Source organism: Wyeomyia smithii, chromosome 2 (genome assembly GCF_029784165.1).
Source record: "Wyeomyia smithii strain HCP4-BCI-WySm-NY-G18 chromosome 2, ASM2978416v1, whole genome shotgun sequence".
NCBI lineage: Eukaryota > Metazoa > Arthropoda > Insecta > Diptera > Culicidae > Wyeomyia > Wyeomyia smithii.
This window is the reverse complement of record NC_073695.1, coordinates 23,881,920-23,898,527: the sequence shown is the minus strand read 5'-3', so window position 1 is coordinate 23,898,527 and position 16,608 is coordinate 23,881,920. Positions and strand designations below refer to the sequence as shown.

The window sequence follows — 16,608 nt, the reverse complement described above, 5'->3', positions numbered from 1 at the left end:
ACCTTCGAGACATCATATTGGTCTAAGCTCATGGAAGCACAGGGAACGGATGGTGTCCATTCACGTCGTCTCTGCTAGAAATTTTCGCATGTTATTTGTTCATTATTTGCCTGAATTTGTCATTGAAACTTTTTATCCATTTTACCACTTAACAATGAAATTAGAGTGATAACTATCATATCACAAATTTGTTACACATTTTATGTATCCAACCACATATTAGTTATTGCTATCCATCATGTGGTTATGCTGTTATTATCGTTTGAAATCTGACGCAACATTTGCCAGTTTCATTTTCAATTTTACAGAATGCATTCCAGTATAGTAAACAAAGACGTAGTCCCACGCCAAAAATCTGAAAAGGCATGTTTTGAGAACATACTCAAAAGCTCCTGTCATTCTAATGTATAGACCATCGCACGGTGATGTCACGCACCTGAGTTTGACAGCTACTGGTAACTTTGTTTACCTCCGGGTGATGCAGTTTTGTTCTCAATTATAGCAGATCATTCAAATTTTGACCAAAATGCCCTTTAAATGTTGTAGATGAGGTGCCAGTACACTAAAAACAAATAGAAATTGAACTACATTTCCACTACACACACGGATGCACAATCAGAAAAAAGGACTGAGTCCAAAACGTAAACAAAGTTACCACTAACTGCCAGAAAAGTGAGGTTAAAAAGATTCGGTCAGATAGTCTATAGAAAAAATTAGAGATACTCAGAGAGAGAGAGAGAGAAAGAGTACCTCTCAATATGTTACCTTTCTTGTTCGTTTGGCTCGTTTGGGTTTTGACATGTTCGTTTGGCTCACAACATTCTCTTCGCATATATATCTCTCTCTCTGAATATTGCTAAAAAAAACTAAATGCAATTTTTGGTTGGAAAAAAAGTAAGGCGACATCCATGAATTACGTAACGCAAAAACACAATTTTCAGACCTCCACGCCCCATGGTGGTGTTCATCAAGGGAGTAACGTTGGGCCTTTATTATTCTTGTTGTTCATAAATGATCTTGGGAACCTTTAACTTCGTGGTACATCACGACTTTTTGCGGATGATTTGTTCTACCCTTGTATCAGTACTCACTGAGTCCTAAATAATATTGAGACAGAAAAATATTTTAATGGGAATAGTCTTTCGTTAAATTCAGCCAAAACATAATATATGATTTTCCACTCATCGCGTAAAAAATGCAGAGCACCCTGATCCTTGCATTAACAATTTAGGTTGAATTCGAGCTTCGCCCGCGTATTGCGTAGTTGCTCCTCCGTGATGGATGTCAGCTAGTGAAGTTGCACAAAGAACCACATATAGATGACTATTTGGGATTAAATGACCATCTTCACTGTACAACAATTCAGTAGCTTCCGCTTTTTGGTTAGTGACGGTTTGTTATACTTTTACCTTGCCCTCGAAAGAATTTCTGTGGCTGCAGTGTTTTTTTTTGTGCAAACATTTATTTGACAAGGTATAAATGAATCGTTGTTGTTGATGCTTCTATCCAGAATTTCTTGTAATGCGTCTGAATCTGAATTAACTTTATTTCCTCAAAAACCAAATCCAAAAATACTTACGTTATCATAACAAATAGGGTTGTCTTATTCAAATCTGATTAAATCAAAATAATTATATGAACCTATACCACAATAGATCTACTATCAATGGTCGCAGTGGTTCAGTCTCCTACAGGAAAAAAAATGCATGAATCTTTGTCTGAAAATATTTTCGACGCCGTAACGGTTAAGTTCACTAATAGAGAAACATAAGAAGTTTTGTGGAACAAAATTATCAACTAGTTATAGCAAAAAATCGTAGCAATCAATAATTAAAGCGAAGGCAAAGTTTAAAAAGATTCTTTTTTGTTTTTTGCTTGACAAGTTTTTTTATTTGCCAACAATTACTTTTACTGTATTACGAAGGCAGGTAATGTACGTTTTTTTAAAAAGTTAAATGTAAAAAAATACCATCCAACTTTTCTTTTAAGACATCAGTTTTTATTACACTCTAACAACATGATAAGAAATTGTTCGAGAAATGGGGTTGTTTCAAATTTTTCCAAAATCCTACCTTCGAAACATCAAATCAATCTAAGGATATGGAAGCAAACAAAAATCGGCCTGTTGGGACAGGAAGACTCCGTTTTTTTTTTTTTTTTTTTTTGAAAATGTTACAGAGAATATCACAGGGAATGGTTGGTGTCTATTCATGTCGTCTGTTCTAGGAATGCTTGCATATGATTGGTTCATTGTTCTCGTAAATTCGTCCTTGCAACTTTTTATCAATTTTCACCGCTGAGTATTGATGAAACGATAATGATAACTAGCATATTTCCAAATTTTCCAACATTCTATTTATCTAACAACATTTATTGCTATCCATAATGTGGTTTTGTAATAACCGTTTGAAATCTGACGGACCATTTGCCAGTTTCAATTCCAACTTTATAGAATGCGTCCCAGTATAGAAAACAATAAAGTAGTCCCACGTCAAAAATAACATTTGAATCTTATGTTGCAAAAAATGTCAGAAAATGATTTCATAGAACTGCCATGTCCAAAGACCAGAAGCACCGAAAATGATTTTACGTTCAATTCAAAATTTATGAAATAAGAAAACCGTCAGAAATCAGATTGTAATTTGAAGTCAGAAATAGCAAAAATGGTTTAAAAAAAAAGTTGAATGGTATCGTAAAAATAATAAATTCAAGTTATAGTAAATACCTATGATTTTGTGAAAAATTCTGGAATCCAGAAAGCGGGATCAGAAAAACACAAAACAAGTTTTTTATTGGACGAGGCAAAAATTGTTTCAAAGTACGATGAAATCGTATTAAAACCTGCAAGAAATTAACAACATCAATATAAAATAAATTCAAGACTCGACTCTAGAAATGCGTTTGAATACCAGAAAATGGGTAATGATTAAGATAAGAAATCTAAAAATGGATCCCTAAATAAAATAAAATAAAGTTTAAAATTCCCAGAAACGGCTATCATTAGAGATCGAAAAATTATCTCTATTAGAGGTTAAAAATGTGCTTGAATTATTTTGAAAACTCCGCAAAATAACTAACAAGAATGTTTCCTCTATTCATTTATAAGTTATTGTGAAAAGATTATCGAAAAACAGGAAAAATAAATATGTTGAAGTAAAATCTTTCTGAAGTCAAATTAATTTAAGAAAGCAAAGCAAAACCTTGGTGCTTCATTCTGTTTCGGAACTCGACCTTCTGTTTTATTATACACAGACTTCGCAGCCAACTGTAAAGTGTGCAGGACAATTTTGGGGCTAGCGCTACGCTCCTATTGGCACTAACAGTCTCTCCCGAGTCGAGACTCGAACCTAAGACGACTGGCTTGTTAGGCCAGCATCCTACCTCGAGCCCAGCTATCTGGGCTTACTGTTCGGCCAGACCAGACCTACGCAGCTCTCGTATGGTAGCCTGAAGTGAATGAAACAGCGGTTCAGGCGAATTTACCAGAGCTCAACGATTGGCCTATCTTTCAGTTACCAGTGTCCTACGCGCAACACCGACTGCATCAATGTCATGCTCAGCTTACTTTATCTACATCTCCTTGTGAAGAAGAAGCCAGAGCTTGGCGCAAAAAGGCTGCGAAGAAATACAACGATCCGTTGAGCCATCCATGAAGGCTCAAAAACTGGATCCCAAACTAGATCAGAGATCTACGGACCAGGTATGAAGACCACTAACTCTTTGGGTAAGTGGCCAACCGTCTCTCCAGCAGAGGTATACGCAATATACATCTGTGCTACGATATGTCTAATGCGCAAATGCGGAATTTTCCAGACAGTCAGGCTGGCCGCTGCACTACTGGCATTAAAGTCTGCCACATGTATTTCCAGACTAGTCTGGGAGTGCATTGCAACACTCAGAGAACTTTCCCGCCTCCACAAAGTTATGCTACTTTGGGTACCCGGTTACTGCAGAATCAAAGGAAATCATTGGACCTGAACCGTTTCTGGGTACCTTCACCTCTCCATCCGCCATTTAGGCAAACTAAGTACATGTGAAAAGCTAGAAATAGCATCTCATTGGCAACATGCCCAAGGCTGCAGACAAGCTAAACAATTTATCTACCCCAACCTTACGTTTACCAAATGGCTACCTAGTTTAACTCGTAGTGAACTACGCATCATCACAGGACTCCTTACTGTACACTGTCCTGCTCTTTATCGTTTAAAGTAAATCCCAATCGACAATTGCCGGTTTTGCAACGCTGAACCTGAGAGCTCAGCTCATATAATTTTTTTTTTTTTGCGGAGCTGTTGCTTCATCGAGTTTCACCTTCTTCGGAAGTTACCTCACAACTCCATACTAGATATGGAGTACCAATCCCAAAACGGTCACTGGTTTCATCAACCATGTAGTTCCGAATTGGGGCACAGGTTTGCCAACTAGCTTAATGAGTAATCTGTGTAAAGTTATCGGGAGAAAAACATTTTTGTCACAGTGGCACTTTTGCCCAATTTCCTTCAGACATATAAAAAAAACTCAGTTTGAAATTGGCGAGAAGAAAATAAAGTCGTAAATGGTAAAAATACAATTTTAGCAAAAAATGCTGAATTCCAGTCTGTCTGAAAATAAGAAAAAGAAACCCTGGAAGAGATTTCAACTTAATTTTCAAAAAAATCCACAATTGTATTTAAAATTCAATTTTAAATTAGTGAGACGTATTTTGAAGTTTTTGAATAATCACTTTAGTTAAACTTGGAATCTGTAATAAAGCTTAAAAATAATCAATGAAATTTCTCAAGGCTTGGAATGATAGGAAATAATTTGAACAATTGTCGATAGTTGTCGAATCTGTTTGGTTAAACCAATAACTAATTTTGAAAAGTCTGAAATGACAAAAAGTATAAAAATTCAAAATAAATTTAATATTGATGTAAAAAAAATCTGAAAACACATTGGCTCTAAATCTTGAGTTTGGTTAAAAGTGAATTGGTGAATAGTTTGAGAAAATGTTTTTTTTTTTTTTAAATGGGGGGGATTTGTTAGTAGCTTAAGTATTTATGATAAATATTAGTAAATAATGAGTATGTGTGTCCAATCACAAATGGTGACTTCTCAACACTGTTAGAAATTTGTAATTTTCATTATTAGGATTTGTTTGCTTTCGCAATTAGGACTTATCGTTCGTAGGGATTTAAACCTACTTGTCAGAAAAGGGGAAGTAAACTTACAACTAACTTAATTGTTAACTTATTGGCTATAAAGAGAGCTTATCGTAGCAATTGAGGATTGCAACGATTTTTGTCGAAAATTGTTAATAATTTTATTTGACAGCTTCTAATGGTTCAACACCAGTAAGTCTATGTAATTCGAGTGTACCAAACCAAGGAGGACGCTTCAAAATCATTTTCAGAGTTTTATTCTGAATCCTTTGGAGCGTTTTCTTCCTTGTTGAACAGCAACTTGACCAGATCGGTACAGCATAAAGCATTGCTGGTCTAAAAATTTGTTTGTAAATCAAAAGTTTGTTCTTCAAACAAAGTTTAGAATTCCTGTTAATGAGAGGATATAAACATCTCGTATATTTGATGCACTTGGCTTGTATACTCTCAATGTGTTCTTTGAAAATAAGTTTTTTATCGTAAATTAGTCCCAAGTACTTAACTTTGTCAGACCAACTTAAAATAACCCCATTCATCTTGACAACGTGATTATTGTTTGGCTTGAGGAAAGAAGCCCTAGGCTTATGCGGAAAAATTATCATTTGAGTTTTAGAAGCATTGGGAGAGATTTTCCACTCTTGCAAGTAGGAAGAAAAAATATCTAAACTTTTCTGCAATCGACTGCATATGACACGAAGACTTTTTCCTTTTACGGAAATGCTTGTGTCATCGCAGAACAATGACTTTGTGCATCCTGGAGGCAAATCAGGAAGATCTGAAGTGAATATGTTGTACAGGACTGGACCCAAGACTGAACCTTGAGGTACACCTGCCCTGACAGGAAATCTATCAGATTTGGAATTCTGATAGGCAACCTGCAGAGTTCGGTCAGTAAGATAATTTTTTAAAATTTTGATTAGGAAAATTGGGAAACTAAAAGTTTGCAATTTCGCAATCAAACCTTTATGCCAAACACTGTCGAATGCTTTTTCTATGTCTAAAAGAGCAGCTCCAGTGGAATAACCTTCAGATTTGTTAGCTCGTATCATATTAGTAACTCGGAGCAATTGATGAGTTGTGGAATGCCCATGGCGAAATCCAAACTGTTCATTTGCAAAAATTGAATTTTCGTTGATGTGTGACATCATTCTGTTGAGAATAATTCTCTCAAACAGTTTACTTATTGAAGAAAGCAAACTGATTGGTCGATAACTTGAAACTTCTGCTGGGTTCTTATCCGGTTTTAAAATTGGAGTAATTTTTGCATTTTTCCATAATTTGGGAAAATATGCAATTTTGAAGCAGCAATTGAAAATTTTCACTAAAAATTCCATTGTGCTCTCAGGGAGATGTTTGATTAGTATATTAAAGATTCCATCGTCACCAGGTGCTTTCATATTTTTGAAATTTTTAATAATTGATTTAATCTCATTCAAGTTAGTTTCAATTATTTCTGCAGGTAAAAAATTCTGGGAAGAAATTAAATCAAATTGACGTGTGACTTCATTTTCAATTGGACTCACAAAATTCAAATTTGAGTTATGAACACTCTCAAACTGCTGAGCAAGTCTTCGAGCCTTTTGTTCATTGGATACAAGAAAACGTTCACCATCTTTTAAAACTGGAATAGGCTTTGGAGGTTTCTTAAGAATCTTCGACAGCTTCCAAAAAGGTTTTGAATATGGTTTCAATTTTTCAACTTTAGCCTCAAAATTTTGATTTCTCAGAAGAGTAAATCTATGTTTAATCTCTTTCTGTAAATCTTTATAAATAGTTTTAAAAACAGGGTCACGAGAACGTTGATATTGACGTCTGCGGACATTTTTCAAACGAATTAGAAGTTGAAGATTTTCGTCAATTATTGGTGAATCAAATTTCACTTGAGCCTTTGGAACAGAATAATTCCTGGCATCAACAATTGCACATTTTAATGCTTCCAAAGCGGAATCAATATTCACTTCGTTTTGCAAATCAAGCTCATTATTGAAATTTCTCTCAATATGAGTTTTGTATCTTTCCCAATTAGCCTTGCTATAATTGAAAACAGAGCTCATAGGGTTTAAAACTGATTCATGTGATAAAGAAAAAGTTACTGGAAAATGGTCAGAATCAAAGTCAGCATGTGTGATCAAATCACTACATACATGACTTTGATCTGTTAGCACCAAATCAATTGTTGAAGGGTTTCTTACAGAAGAAAAGCATGTAGGACTATTCGGAGACAAAAATGAATAGTATCCTGAAGAACAATCATTGATTAAAATTTTACCATTGGAATTACTTTGAGAATTATTCCATGAACGATGTTTAGCGTTAAAATCGCCGATTATGAAAAATTTCGAACGATTTCTGGTGAGTTTTTGTAAATCACCTTTAAAATAATTTTTCAGCTCGCGTGTGCATTGAAATGGTAAATATGCTGCGGCAATGAATAAAATCCCAAGTTCAGTTTGAACTTCAATTCCCAAAGTTTCAATAACTTTCGGCTCAAGATGGGGAAGAGCACGATGTTTGATTCGGCGATGAATAACAATTGCAACTCCACCGCTGGAACCCTGAATCCTATCATATCTATGAACCACGTAATTGGGATCATATTTTAATTTAATGTTAGGTTTCAAAAATGTTTCAGTAATAATTGCAATATGAACATTATTTACTGTTAAAAAATTAAAAAGCTCATTCTCATTGGCCTTCAATGAGCGAGCATTCCAATTTAATATTTTAATTGTTTTATTTAAAATCATTGCTAAATTTTAAATTAGAAACAATTTTAATAGTAAAATTTGTGCCTATTTGAATGGCTTCAAACATTGATTTTGCCTGCAACATGGCGTTCATAAGATCGAACATTGCCTGTTGCAAAAAAGAAAGTTTACCTGCCGTAATAGGCCCCAGGCAGTTGACATTAGAAAAAATATTTTCGGTAGCAATATTAGCTGGGGTGATAGGTGTACAATTATTTTCTAGCGTGTTTTGCTTACCCATATTAGCGGTCATTTTCGAACTACCAACATTAGGCGGTAGAATGTTCGAACTACCTGTAACCTGTGCATATGTTAAACGGGTATGCAAAGGAGTAGGTAAACTATGCGTCACTGGTACGCTTGGAGAATTTTGTTTTGAAGTTGGTTTTAATTGAGAAATTGAATTTTGTTTACCTTGCCTTGCCTTAACAATTGCTAAACGGACTGGGCATTGATAAAAATTTGACATATGGTTGCCGTTACAATTCGCACAGCGAAAATTTTTACTCTCTTTCACAGGACATGTGTCCTTTTTGTGAGAAGAGTCTCCACAATTAAGACATTTTTGGTCCATGTTACAGAATTTGGAACCATGGCCATAACGTTGGCAAGTACGGCATTGGGTGATATGCTTTTCACCTCCGCCAATACTTCCTATAAATTTCCTACTTTACACGCACATTATACAAAGCATGTGCCTTTTCAAAAAATTTTAAGTTGTTAACCTCATTGCGGTTAAAATGAATTAAATAATTAACAAGGGAAATTCCAGTTTTCTGACTGTTTTCGCCTCGTGATTTTTGTTTCATTAGAATTACTTGGGTAGGGGCTATGCCAAGTAATTCTGTTAAAGTAAGTTTGATCTCATCAACGGTTTGATCGTTGGTGAGACCTTTCAAGACAACCTTGAACGGCTTGGCGTTCTTGGTGTCGTATGTAAAAAATTTGTACATCTTGTCAGTTAAATACTGAACAAGACGATCACGACCCTTTACTGAGTCGGCTAATAAGCGGCATTCACCTCTACGGCCAATCTGATAGGTAACTTTAACGTCAGAAACAAACGTTGAAAGTTCCTTTTTGAATATATTAAATTTAGAAGAAATAGTTACCACAATAGATGGAACTTTCTCCTTTTTTAAAGATTTTATATTTTGTATAGTTTCATTATTAATAACTTCCATTTCACCAGCTTCTTGCTCAGGCAAAATATCAAAAGGATTGTCACTACAGACACTCGATGTGTCAGAAAGAGATGCCTCTCTTTTCCTCCCCGCAGCGATGCGAGGTTTCTTTTTCCGTCCAGCCATTTCAGGTGATACGAAAAAAGTTAAAACAAATGTTAAATTCAAAAGTAGGTAGTCTTGAGAAAGACTGATGGGAAATAACTTTCAGGTAGTCTTTCAAAGACACACTGACAAAACACAAACTTTGAAGCTATAGGCAGTCAAAGACCAGTCCGCAAGCAACCGAAAAAACGTCTGATCTGTAGGACAGTTCAAGACGCACTCATTTGAGAAAATGATTATGTAGTCTTCTGCACGTTACATGGAATACTTTCCGTGGTATTCAGTCTTTTCGAAAAGCCTCAGTATGTCCCTCGTGTCTGGTGTAATGCCTCGTTTAAGTTTTACACGATGGGCCGAGTTGCATTCCTCAGCCATGAAAATTCGAAAGATCACCAGCACCAAATGGATGTTGGCCGAACTAATGTGACCCTTTCAATACAACAACAATTCAATACAATTTTTCAATGGAATAAAATTCTTACAAAAATATATTCAATCAATACATACGCTCTTGTATTTATTTGTCATTTCTTTTTTGGACCTGGGAAAAACTTTAATTACTCTCCGGGAAATAACGGGATTTAAAAATTGTAAATCCACTGGCCACCCCGAAATGCTAATTAGAGTATTTATATGGCAGTTTCAAGCTATTGACACAGTAGTCATAATGGTTACAATTCACGATTCAAAAAGCATTTACGAGTCTGAATGGCAAGAAATTTCAAGGAAGAAATCCTGCTTGCAAATTTAGGGTTTAAAAAGTATGTGTTGCTTTGACAAGCCATCGTTCATGGATCGAAACAAATGAAAATCTGATGGAGCGATGTCGGGTGAATATGGTGCGTGGCACAGAACTTGCCATTTCAGCAACATGCGTCTTGACATTGTCGTGTAGCAAAATCACCTTGTCGTGTCGATCACCGAATAGTGGATGTTTTTTATGCCGGCTCACATGTATCTGTGAAGTAAGGTGCCAATAAAAACGACTTTTCAAATGTCGTTTTGCCGTGGTGGGGCTCAACAGTTTCGTCTTCTCGAAAAAAGCCCTCATGCAAAATTTGACATCAACCGGACTTTGGGAAATGGAGTCTCCGAGCGGCTTTTTGTCCGGTGAACAAAATGCACAGTTCTTAAAATTTTTGAAATCATTTTTTTATGTCAAATGGATGAGGCCAAAGTATGCATGAATCGTCAAAATCTGATGTTGCCTTAAAAAACTTTTTTTGCCAAAAATTGATTTTCTGGGACTTATATAATTTGCGAACTGGAAAATATGTTCATCTAAATTTAACGATTTATCAAACAGGAACAAGTCCATCTGATTTTTAGTTTATGACATTTATACTTTACAAAAAAAAATGTATACCTATATATTTTTTGTGAATCGAGATTAAGTTGAATGTTCTCGTAATACAGCTTCCAACCTGCAACACAATTTAATAGGTTTTGGCACTGATAGTATTTACACATCACATATACTCGTGTATATGTACATCTATAACGGTAATGATTACCATGTGCTGTTCTGTTTAATATAAAAAACTTGTTTTTTTCACGCATAGTTTAACATCAAGCAGCGGCTAAAACGTCGTATTTTCGATATTCACTTGCCATTAGACTAAGCGAGAAATGTAGACCGCTGCGTTGAATGATTGATAAACGTGACGTCACCAGGGGGAGAGTAACGGGTTACGACTACTATCTTCTGCTCCGACTTTAGGCAGAGCGGTCTCTCATCGCGGCAAACCTGTCGCTGTGTGCTAGCACAGGCACTGCACACTTAACATCTACTAAACGGCTCTAATCCATTAACATCGATGTCTATGTCAGTAGGGTATTTCTGTAAATTCCTGCTTGGCTTTTGGTTCGATTTTTGTGATGTTTTAAAAATAAGCCCAGGAAGAATTACTTTCGTTTGGCTAGACCAGACCGTCTCCGCGCCTACCGATGAGTGGTTATCTTGGCTTACCCAGGCCATTAATTTTGCTGTCTTCTCTGTTTGTGGTGCAAGATTCGAGAGCTCGGTTTTGCTCTGTTTAGAAACCGAAAAACCGCTTAACTGTGTGGTGGTGTGGTGCGCTTAGTATAGCTCTGGCAGATATCTGTTTTGACCACGAGTACTAAACTGTTTTTTCTTCTGTTTCATTTCTCAATTTCAGTGCTGTGTTATCACCGTCAACGTGTTATATTGGAAAAAAATTGAAATTTAAACTAGTTATATCATCGTCAAAGTGTATGGGATAGATTGCGGAGATTTCGTTTTGGAGAAACGGTGTGTGCGATAGAGAAAACCCATCAACTAGCTAGTAAAATTGGCGTTGAGCCCCATCCGACATACGGAAAGGAAGGACATCCGAACCAGCCGGTCAAGTTAACCAGTTGCTTTCACAGCGGTCCAACCCTAGCACCAGCCACAACTGGCATCATGTTCTGGGACAGTGCAAACTCGTTGTCCAACATAGACAGCCTACTTACTAAGGAGGTGAGTAATCGTGCTCTCGTCACAACCGAAAGGGGTCATCTGCGTGTGTTGTTGTTGGGTGAATTTAGACGCAAGCGGGTTAGACTTTTTTCAATATTTTGCTCACTAAATTGCTTTGCGCTCTTCGGTCATCGTACTTCTAACGATATAGATGCAATTCATTCATTAAAGTTTTTTTAACTGGTCATCATGTTTTTATTAACGAAAGCTTTAGTGATGACATTTAGATTTTAGTTTGATCGGAAAGACGCATTTTTGAAAGAAAGTGATAAGATAAGAAGACAAGAAAATTAACTAATATAAACTGCTAGATAGTAACAACCTCCTACACGCTTGTATTTCCTTCTAAACGTCCGTTTGCAGTTTCGACAACAATTCTAGAAAGTTCAAGCAGCAAATTATTAGTACGGAAACAAAAGAACCTAGCAGTATGATGTACTCAACGAACTGAAACCGGCAATCACGATGTGCATGAAGGAGGCAGTTGTTGTGGTTGTGGTTCGGTAGTGTACGATGGTCATGGTTCGACTATTTTCTACCACCGATACTATTGTCGTCTGTTGCCCGCCCTTCTACTTGCTACCGACAGCCGCCGCAGCCACCGCCACAGTCAGTCAGTCAGCCAGCCTCGGGCAACTATCGTAATATCGTGCAAGAGTAATCTACTATGCAATAAAGCGCATCCCAGAGCAAGCTATCCGGTGTGTACACTCGCAGCCAACGAGCGCACGAACTACTATTATGTCTGGCTGGCTGGTTTTGAAATGCGTGATATCTCCTGACGGGTAAATCTTCTCGTTAGAAGAAACACACCTTTTTGGCACGATGCCTTACTGCTGGATGTAGATGATTTTCACCCAAAAAAGCTGTTCATTCTTTGCTAATCGCAGTTACACGGGGAATGAAGTCTTACAAAACGTTGCAACAATAAATCAATTACTAACTTTAAGCAATTCTTATGTTTGTATAGTTTACAACACTAATTATGTGGTTTGTTTTTTTTTCTAGGGACTCACACTGAAAGATGTACTCGAATATGAAGACGTATTACAGGAATGTAAATCACAGAACACAAAGCTACTTCAATAGTAAGTTTTATTTTAATATTTCCCTATTTCAAATAAGTGACTTCTGTTCTTCTTTTATTTCTACCCGCCAGCTTAAACCGTACAGAAGTGTTCGATGAACTGATAGACCTGATAATTCAAGAGCCACCAGCCGACCTCGAGGACAATATTCGCTTCATGCATTCCAATATGGCATGCGAGATACTTACCAGTGATGTACCGTCCTTCATTACTCATCTGGTCGAGAATCAGAACTTTCTGAACAAGCTGTACAGCTTCCTGCACCGGGATCCACCGCTCAATCCGCTGCTGACGTCGTTCTTCTGTAAAACGTTCGGGATGCTCATATCAAAACGTAACGAACAAGATTATTTCTCTTATAAGTCAGTGTGCCTACAAGTATTAGAGTTTATCAAGTCTAGAAAAGGTTTCCTCAACACAATGCTGAAGCATTTTGGCAACCAGGTCATAACCGATCTATTACTGTGTTACATCACCGATATCGAAGACGCCGAGCTCAAATCGGAACTGCTAGAGGTTAGTAATCGGAACTAGTTGGTTAGTAATAGAATTAAAGAAAAATCATTCCAATTTCAGTGGCTTAACGAGCAAAATTTAATTGCTGAAATCATCAACTTGTTGAAGTTACCAGGTGAAACGCAGAAACACTACAATGTCGCACAATTTTTAATCGAATTAATCAAGATAGGAAGATGCAAACGACAAAACGAGAGACAAGACAAGGGTACGTATGAAGTAGCTTCATTGTTTTGTCACACTACAGGTAACTGACTGTTTCTCCCACCGCATTACCCAACGTCCAAATTCATTGCTCTAACTAGTATGAAAACGATACATTTTAGTTATATATCTTCTTTTTTCTACTTTTCTCCTGTCCAACAAAAAATTAAATGTTCAAAATTGATACCGTACAACAAAACACTACATTAATCAAAAATGTGCAAAAAATAACCGTCTATCACAAAAAAAAACAAAATTAACAAAAAAAATATCTAAAGGATACTGCAAACTCCACTCCACCTTCAAGCGGATTGACAATTTCAAGTCCAAGATTCTACCCGCTGAGCTGAAGAAGACCAACTTCTTCAAGTTTAACCTTAGCGAAACCATTCCGACGATCCTTGGCAAGATATCCTCCCACTTTCAAGGTAAATGACCGTCAGTGATCGCTATGGCTGCTTTCTTAGCTCGTCATTCCCAGAGGATTCTTTCTTTGCACTGTTTCTGTTTCTTTTCCACTTTTCCCCTCTGTTCTTGTTTTACTTTGGTTCGATTATTATTCAACATCAGATCCGATCGTGTCTAAAAACACACATTTGATTGCAACCAGGATTAGATGGCTCGCGATTAAATTATTTTAGACAGGCGGCACGTATCACTCAATCGGAATGAAGTAGATGACTTTGACAAATATGAATGTACGTAAGCCCTAGGTTTAAAACAGTTATATTTCACTTCAGAGTAAGTGGTAAGTTGAGTAGCGTGACGATCATCACTTCGATTGACTGATATGCCGGTTTTTTGATAAGTTAGTTTTGTTTATTATGTTATATTACCCGCATTTGAGCAATTTTAAGTGAATAAATACCAGTTATAGCGTGCCTACCAGTTTGATTTATGTAGTGGTTTGTTAAGCAAAAACTTCTACCGTAAACGAGTTTTGGCCTAAGTTTCCTCCTTTGTCGAGCGTTAACTTTTTGTTTGGATCATTGGAAAATCTATCACATATATGCAGTTAAAGAATAATAAGTTATAAGTTCTGTACTACAATAAGTTGTAATTTGTCGTTTTCCGTTTGCAGTAACATCCGATCCCATTCTGAATACACTTGAGAACGAAGCTACCACCCAACTGCTACTGGACATTATACTTAAAGAGAACACCGAGGAAAGCGCTATCGTTGGTGGAATTCGAATCATACTCCGACTGCTGGAGAATACAATTATGTAGGTTTTTACGCTACCATTATAACCAATGACCATTATTCAACAGCGTACCGCTACACTTTCAGACAAGAGCCGGTCTCCGATACTGCTCTCCAGATGGTAATTGACGCTGAAAAGGAACACCACGACACCGTTGTGCTACGCTTAGTGAATGTCATACACCCCAGAATACTTGAGTTTATCCACATTTTGAAAAATCCGCCTCAGGTTTGTTACCTGCTGCCGTCTCAACACAGTCGTTCTTTCAAAGCTAAGCTTTTCTCTTACAGAAACCCGACATTATTACCACAGTCGGCATACTTTCACCACCTCTAGGAAACGTGAGACTTCAGATTTGTAATTTATTTACAGTATTAATAGAAACCGAAAACAGTGATGTTATCAGGACGTAAGTAGTACCACGATCATGACATCTTATGTTTCTCTAATTTTTTTTATATATTTTTCAACAGAATATGTGGAACAGATTTTTATAGCACATTGCTCAATCTTTTTAAGCAATATTGTTGGAACAATTTTTTGCACAGTCAAGCCAAGGTTTGCGTCAACTACGCTATTCAAGCGTTCGACCAAAAAGAAGGTGAATCGAAGTTGCTTACCTCGGATCTACAGCGACATGTGAGTTTAACCAAACAATTATCAGTCACTAGTATACATGGGCCTTTCCGTTCACACAGATTATCTGCGACAGCAAACTCGTCTTCCTGTTGGTAGACCTGTGGCACTACAACGAGAAGATGCAAAAACCGAAGGTGGACACTGCAGCAGCAGCAGCAGAAGGAACGCAAAATATACCACGCAAGTGTCGCCGGCTCGGTTACATGGGTCACCTGATCGAGATGTTCGATGCGCTCGTGTCTAACATGAACGTGTCGGAAGAATTTTGTGCCTTAGTCGATGCGTCCCTTTCCGAAGCGGACGACGACTTCAAAGACCGCTGGCGGGATATAGTAGACAACGAAAATGGCGAGCTGAGCACCATTTTAGCAGTGCAGAAGCGATTTTTGGTGCGTGTTATATTCGACACAGTTTATGGATTATGTAATCCGATTGTTTTTCCTTCTAGGCTGACAATGATCCATATCAGAAAAAAGACTTTTCGTCCGACGTTTCTATATTCCACAAGGGAGTTCAGTAAGTTTACGATGTGAGATGTTCTCCTGTGTCATTACTAATTCCGCTCCCTTTCTGTAGTAGTTCGTCAATCGATGATCTGATCGATAACGAGAAGTTTGAGCTGATTGTTGATTCGGACGTCATCGAGCAGCTTACCAAGTTGTTTAACGAGGGCTTTCCAGGTAGTTCAAATGCATTTAATTCGTCCGGCATGGATGACGGTATGTTCGGCGAGGATGAAAAGGAGGACGGTAGCGAGCGATTTCATGAGTTCCGAAACTACTATGCAAACCGTAATCGTGTTCCGACCCAGAGTTTTGATTCCGAGGGTGATGACGATGGTGGCGGTGGCAGTCACCGGCCGTTCGATGATGATCTCAAAAGTGCGATCGATTTGTTTATCAATAAGAACGCATGGCCTTCAGTTGACACGGATGCCGGTGCCAGCGCGGAGAGTGCGGACCCGTGGGGTGCCGACGATGGAGCTGGCAGTATTGAGCAGACAGCTGATGGAATGTCCGATGCGTGGGCTAACTTCGGGTCGGATAGGTTCGCTGATTTTGATTCGCACTTCGCGGAAGTACAACCTGCAAGTGAAGCGGCAGATAGTGACATCTCATCGAAGGCTATCTTCGATGATAACGAAAACATCGCCTTTGGTAGCTTTACCAATAAGAGCAACGATCCGTTCACGGCGGATACGGCTACTTCGCAAATAACGGATGAGGCTGTCAATAGCTCAAAGTACGGTAGAGTTCAGACAGTCGCAGTTTAAATTACTAATATCTATTTCAATTAC

The 16,608-nt window shown here is 37.6% G+C and overlaps 1 protein-coding gene across 4 annotated transcripts in view; it reads left to right on the top strand.

Moving 5' to 3' along the window:
* Positions 1–16,608, top strand: part of LOC129721766 (serine/threonine-protein phosphatase 6 regulatory subunit 3) — a 30,833-nt gene that overhangs the window by 3,201 nt on the left and 11,024 nt on the right. The window contains exons 3-14 of one of the 4 annotated variants that reach the window (XM_055674687.1): positions 11,337–11,659; positions 12,668–12,747; positions 12,819–13,263; positions 13,324–13,471; positions 13,746–13,895; positions 14,549–14,693; positions 14,759–14,900; positions 14,963–15,081; positions 15,146–15,311; positions 15,371–15,700; positions 15,760–15,827; positions 15,888–16,553. In XM_055674687.1, the coding sequence (XP_055530662.1) occupies positions 11,603–11,659; positions 12,668–12,747; positions 12,819–13,263; positions 13,324–13,471; positions 13,746–13,895; positions 14,549–14,693; positions 14,759–14,900; positions 14,963–15,081; positions 15,146–15,311; positions 15,371–15,700; positions 15,760–15,827; positions 15,888–16,553 (2,516 nt within the window). In that variant the 5' untranslated portion in view covers positions 11,337–11,602. The remainder of the gene's footprint in view (positions 1–11,336; positions 11,660–12,667; positions 12,748–12,818; positions 13,264–13,323; positions 13,472–13,745; positions 13,896–14,548; positions 14,694–14,758; positions 14,901–14,962; positions 15,082–15,145; positions 15,312–15,370; positions 15,701–15,759; positions 15,828–15,887; positions 16,554–16,608) is intronic. The other 3 variants (XM_055674688.1, XM_055674690.1, XM_055674689.1) reach the window with 3 other exon arrangements.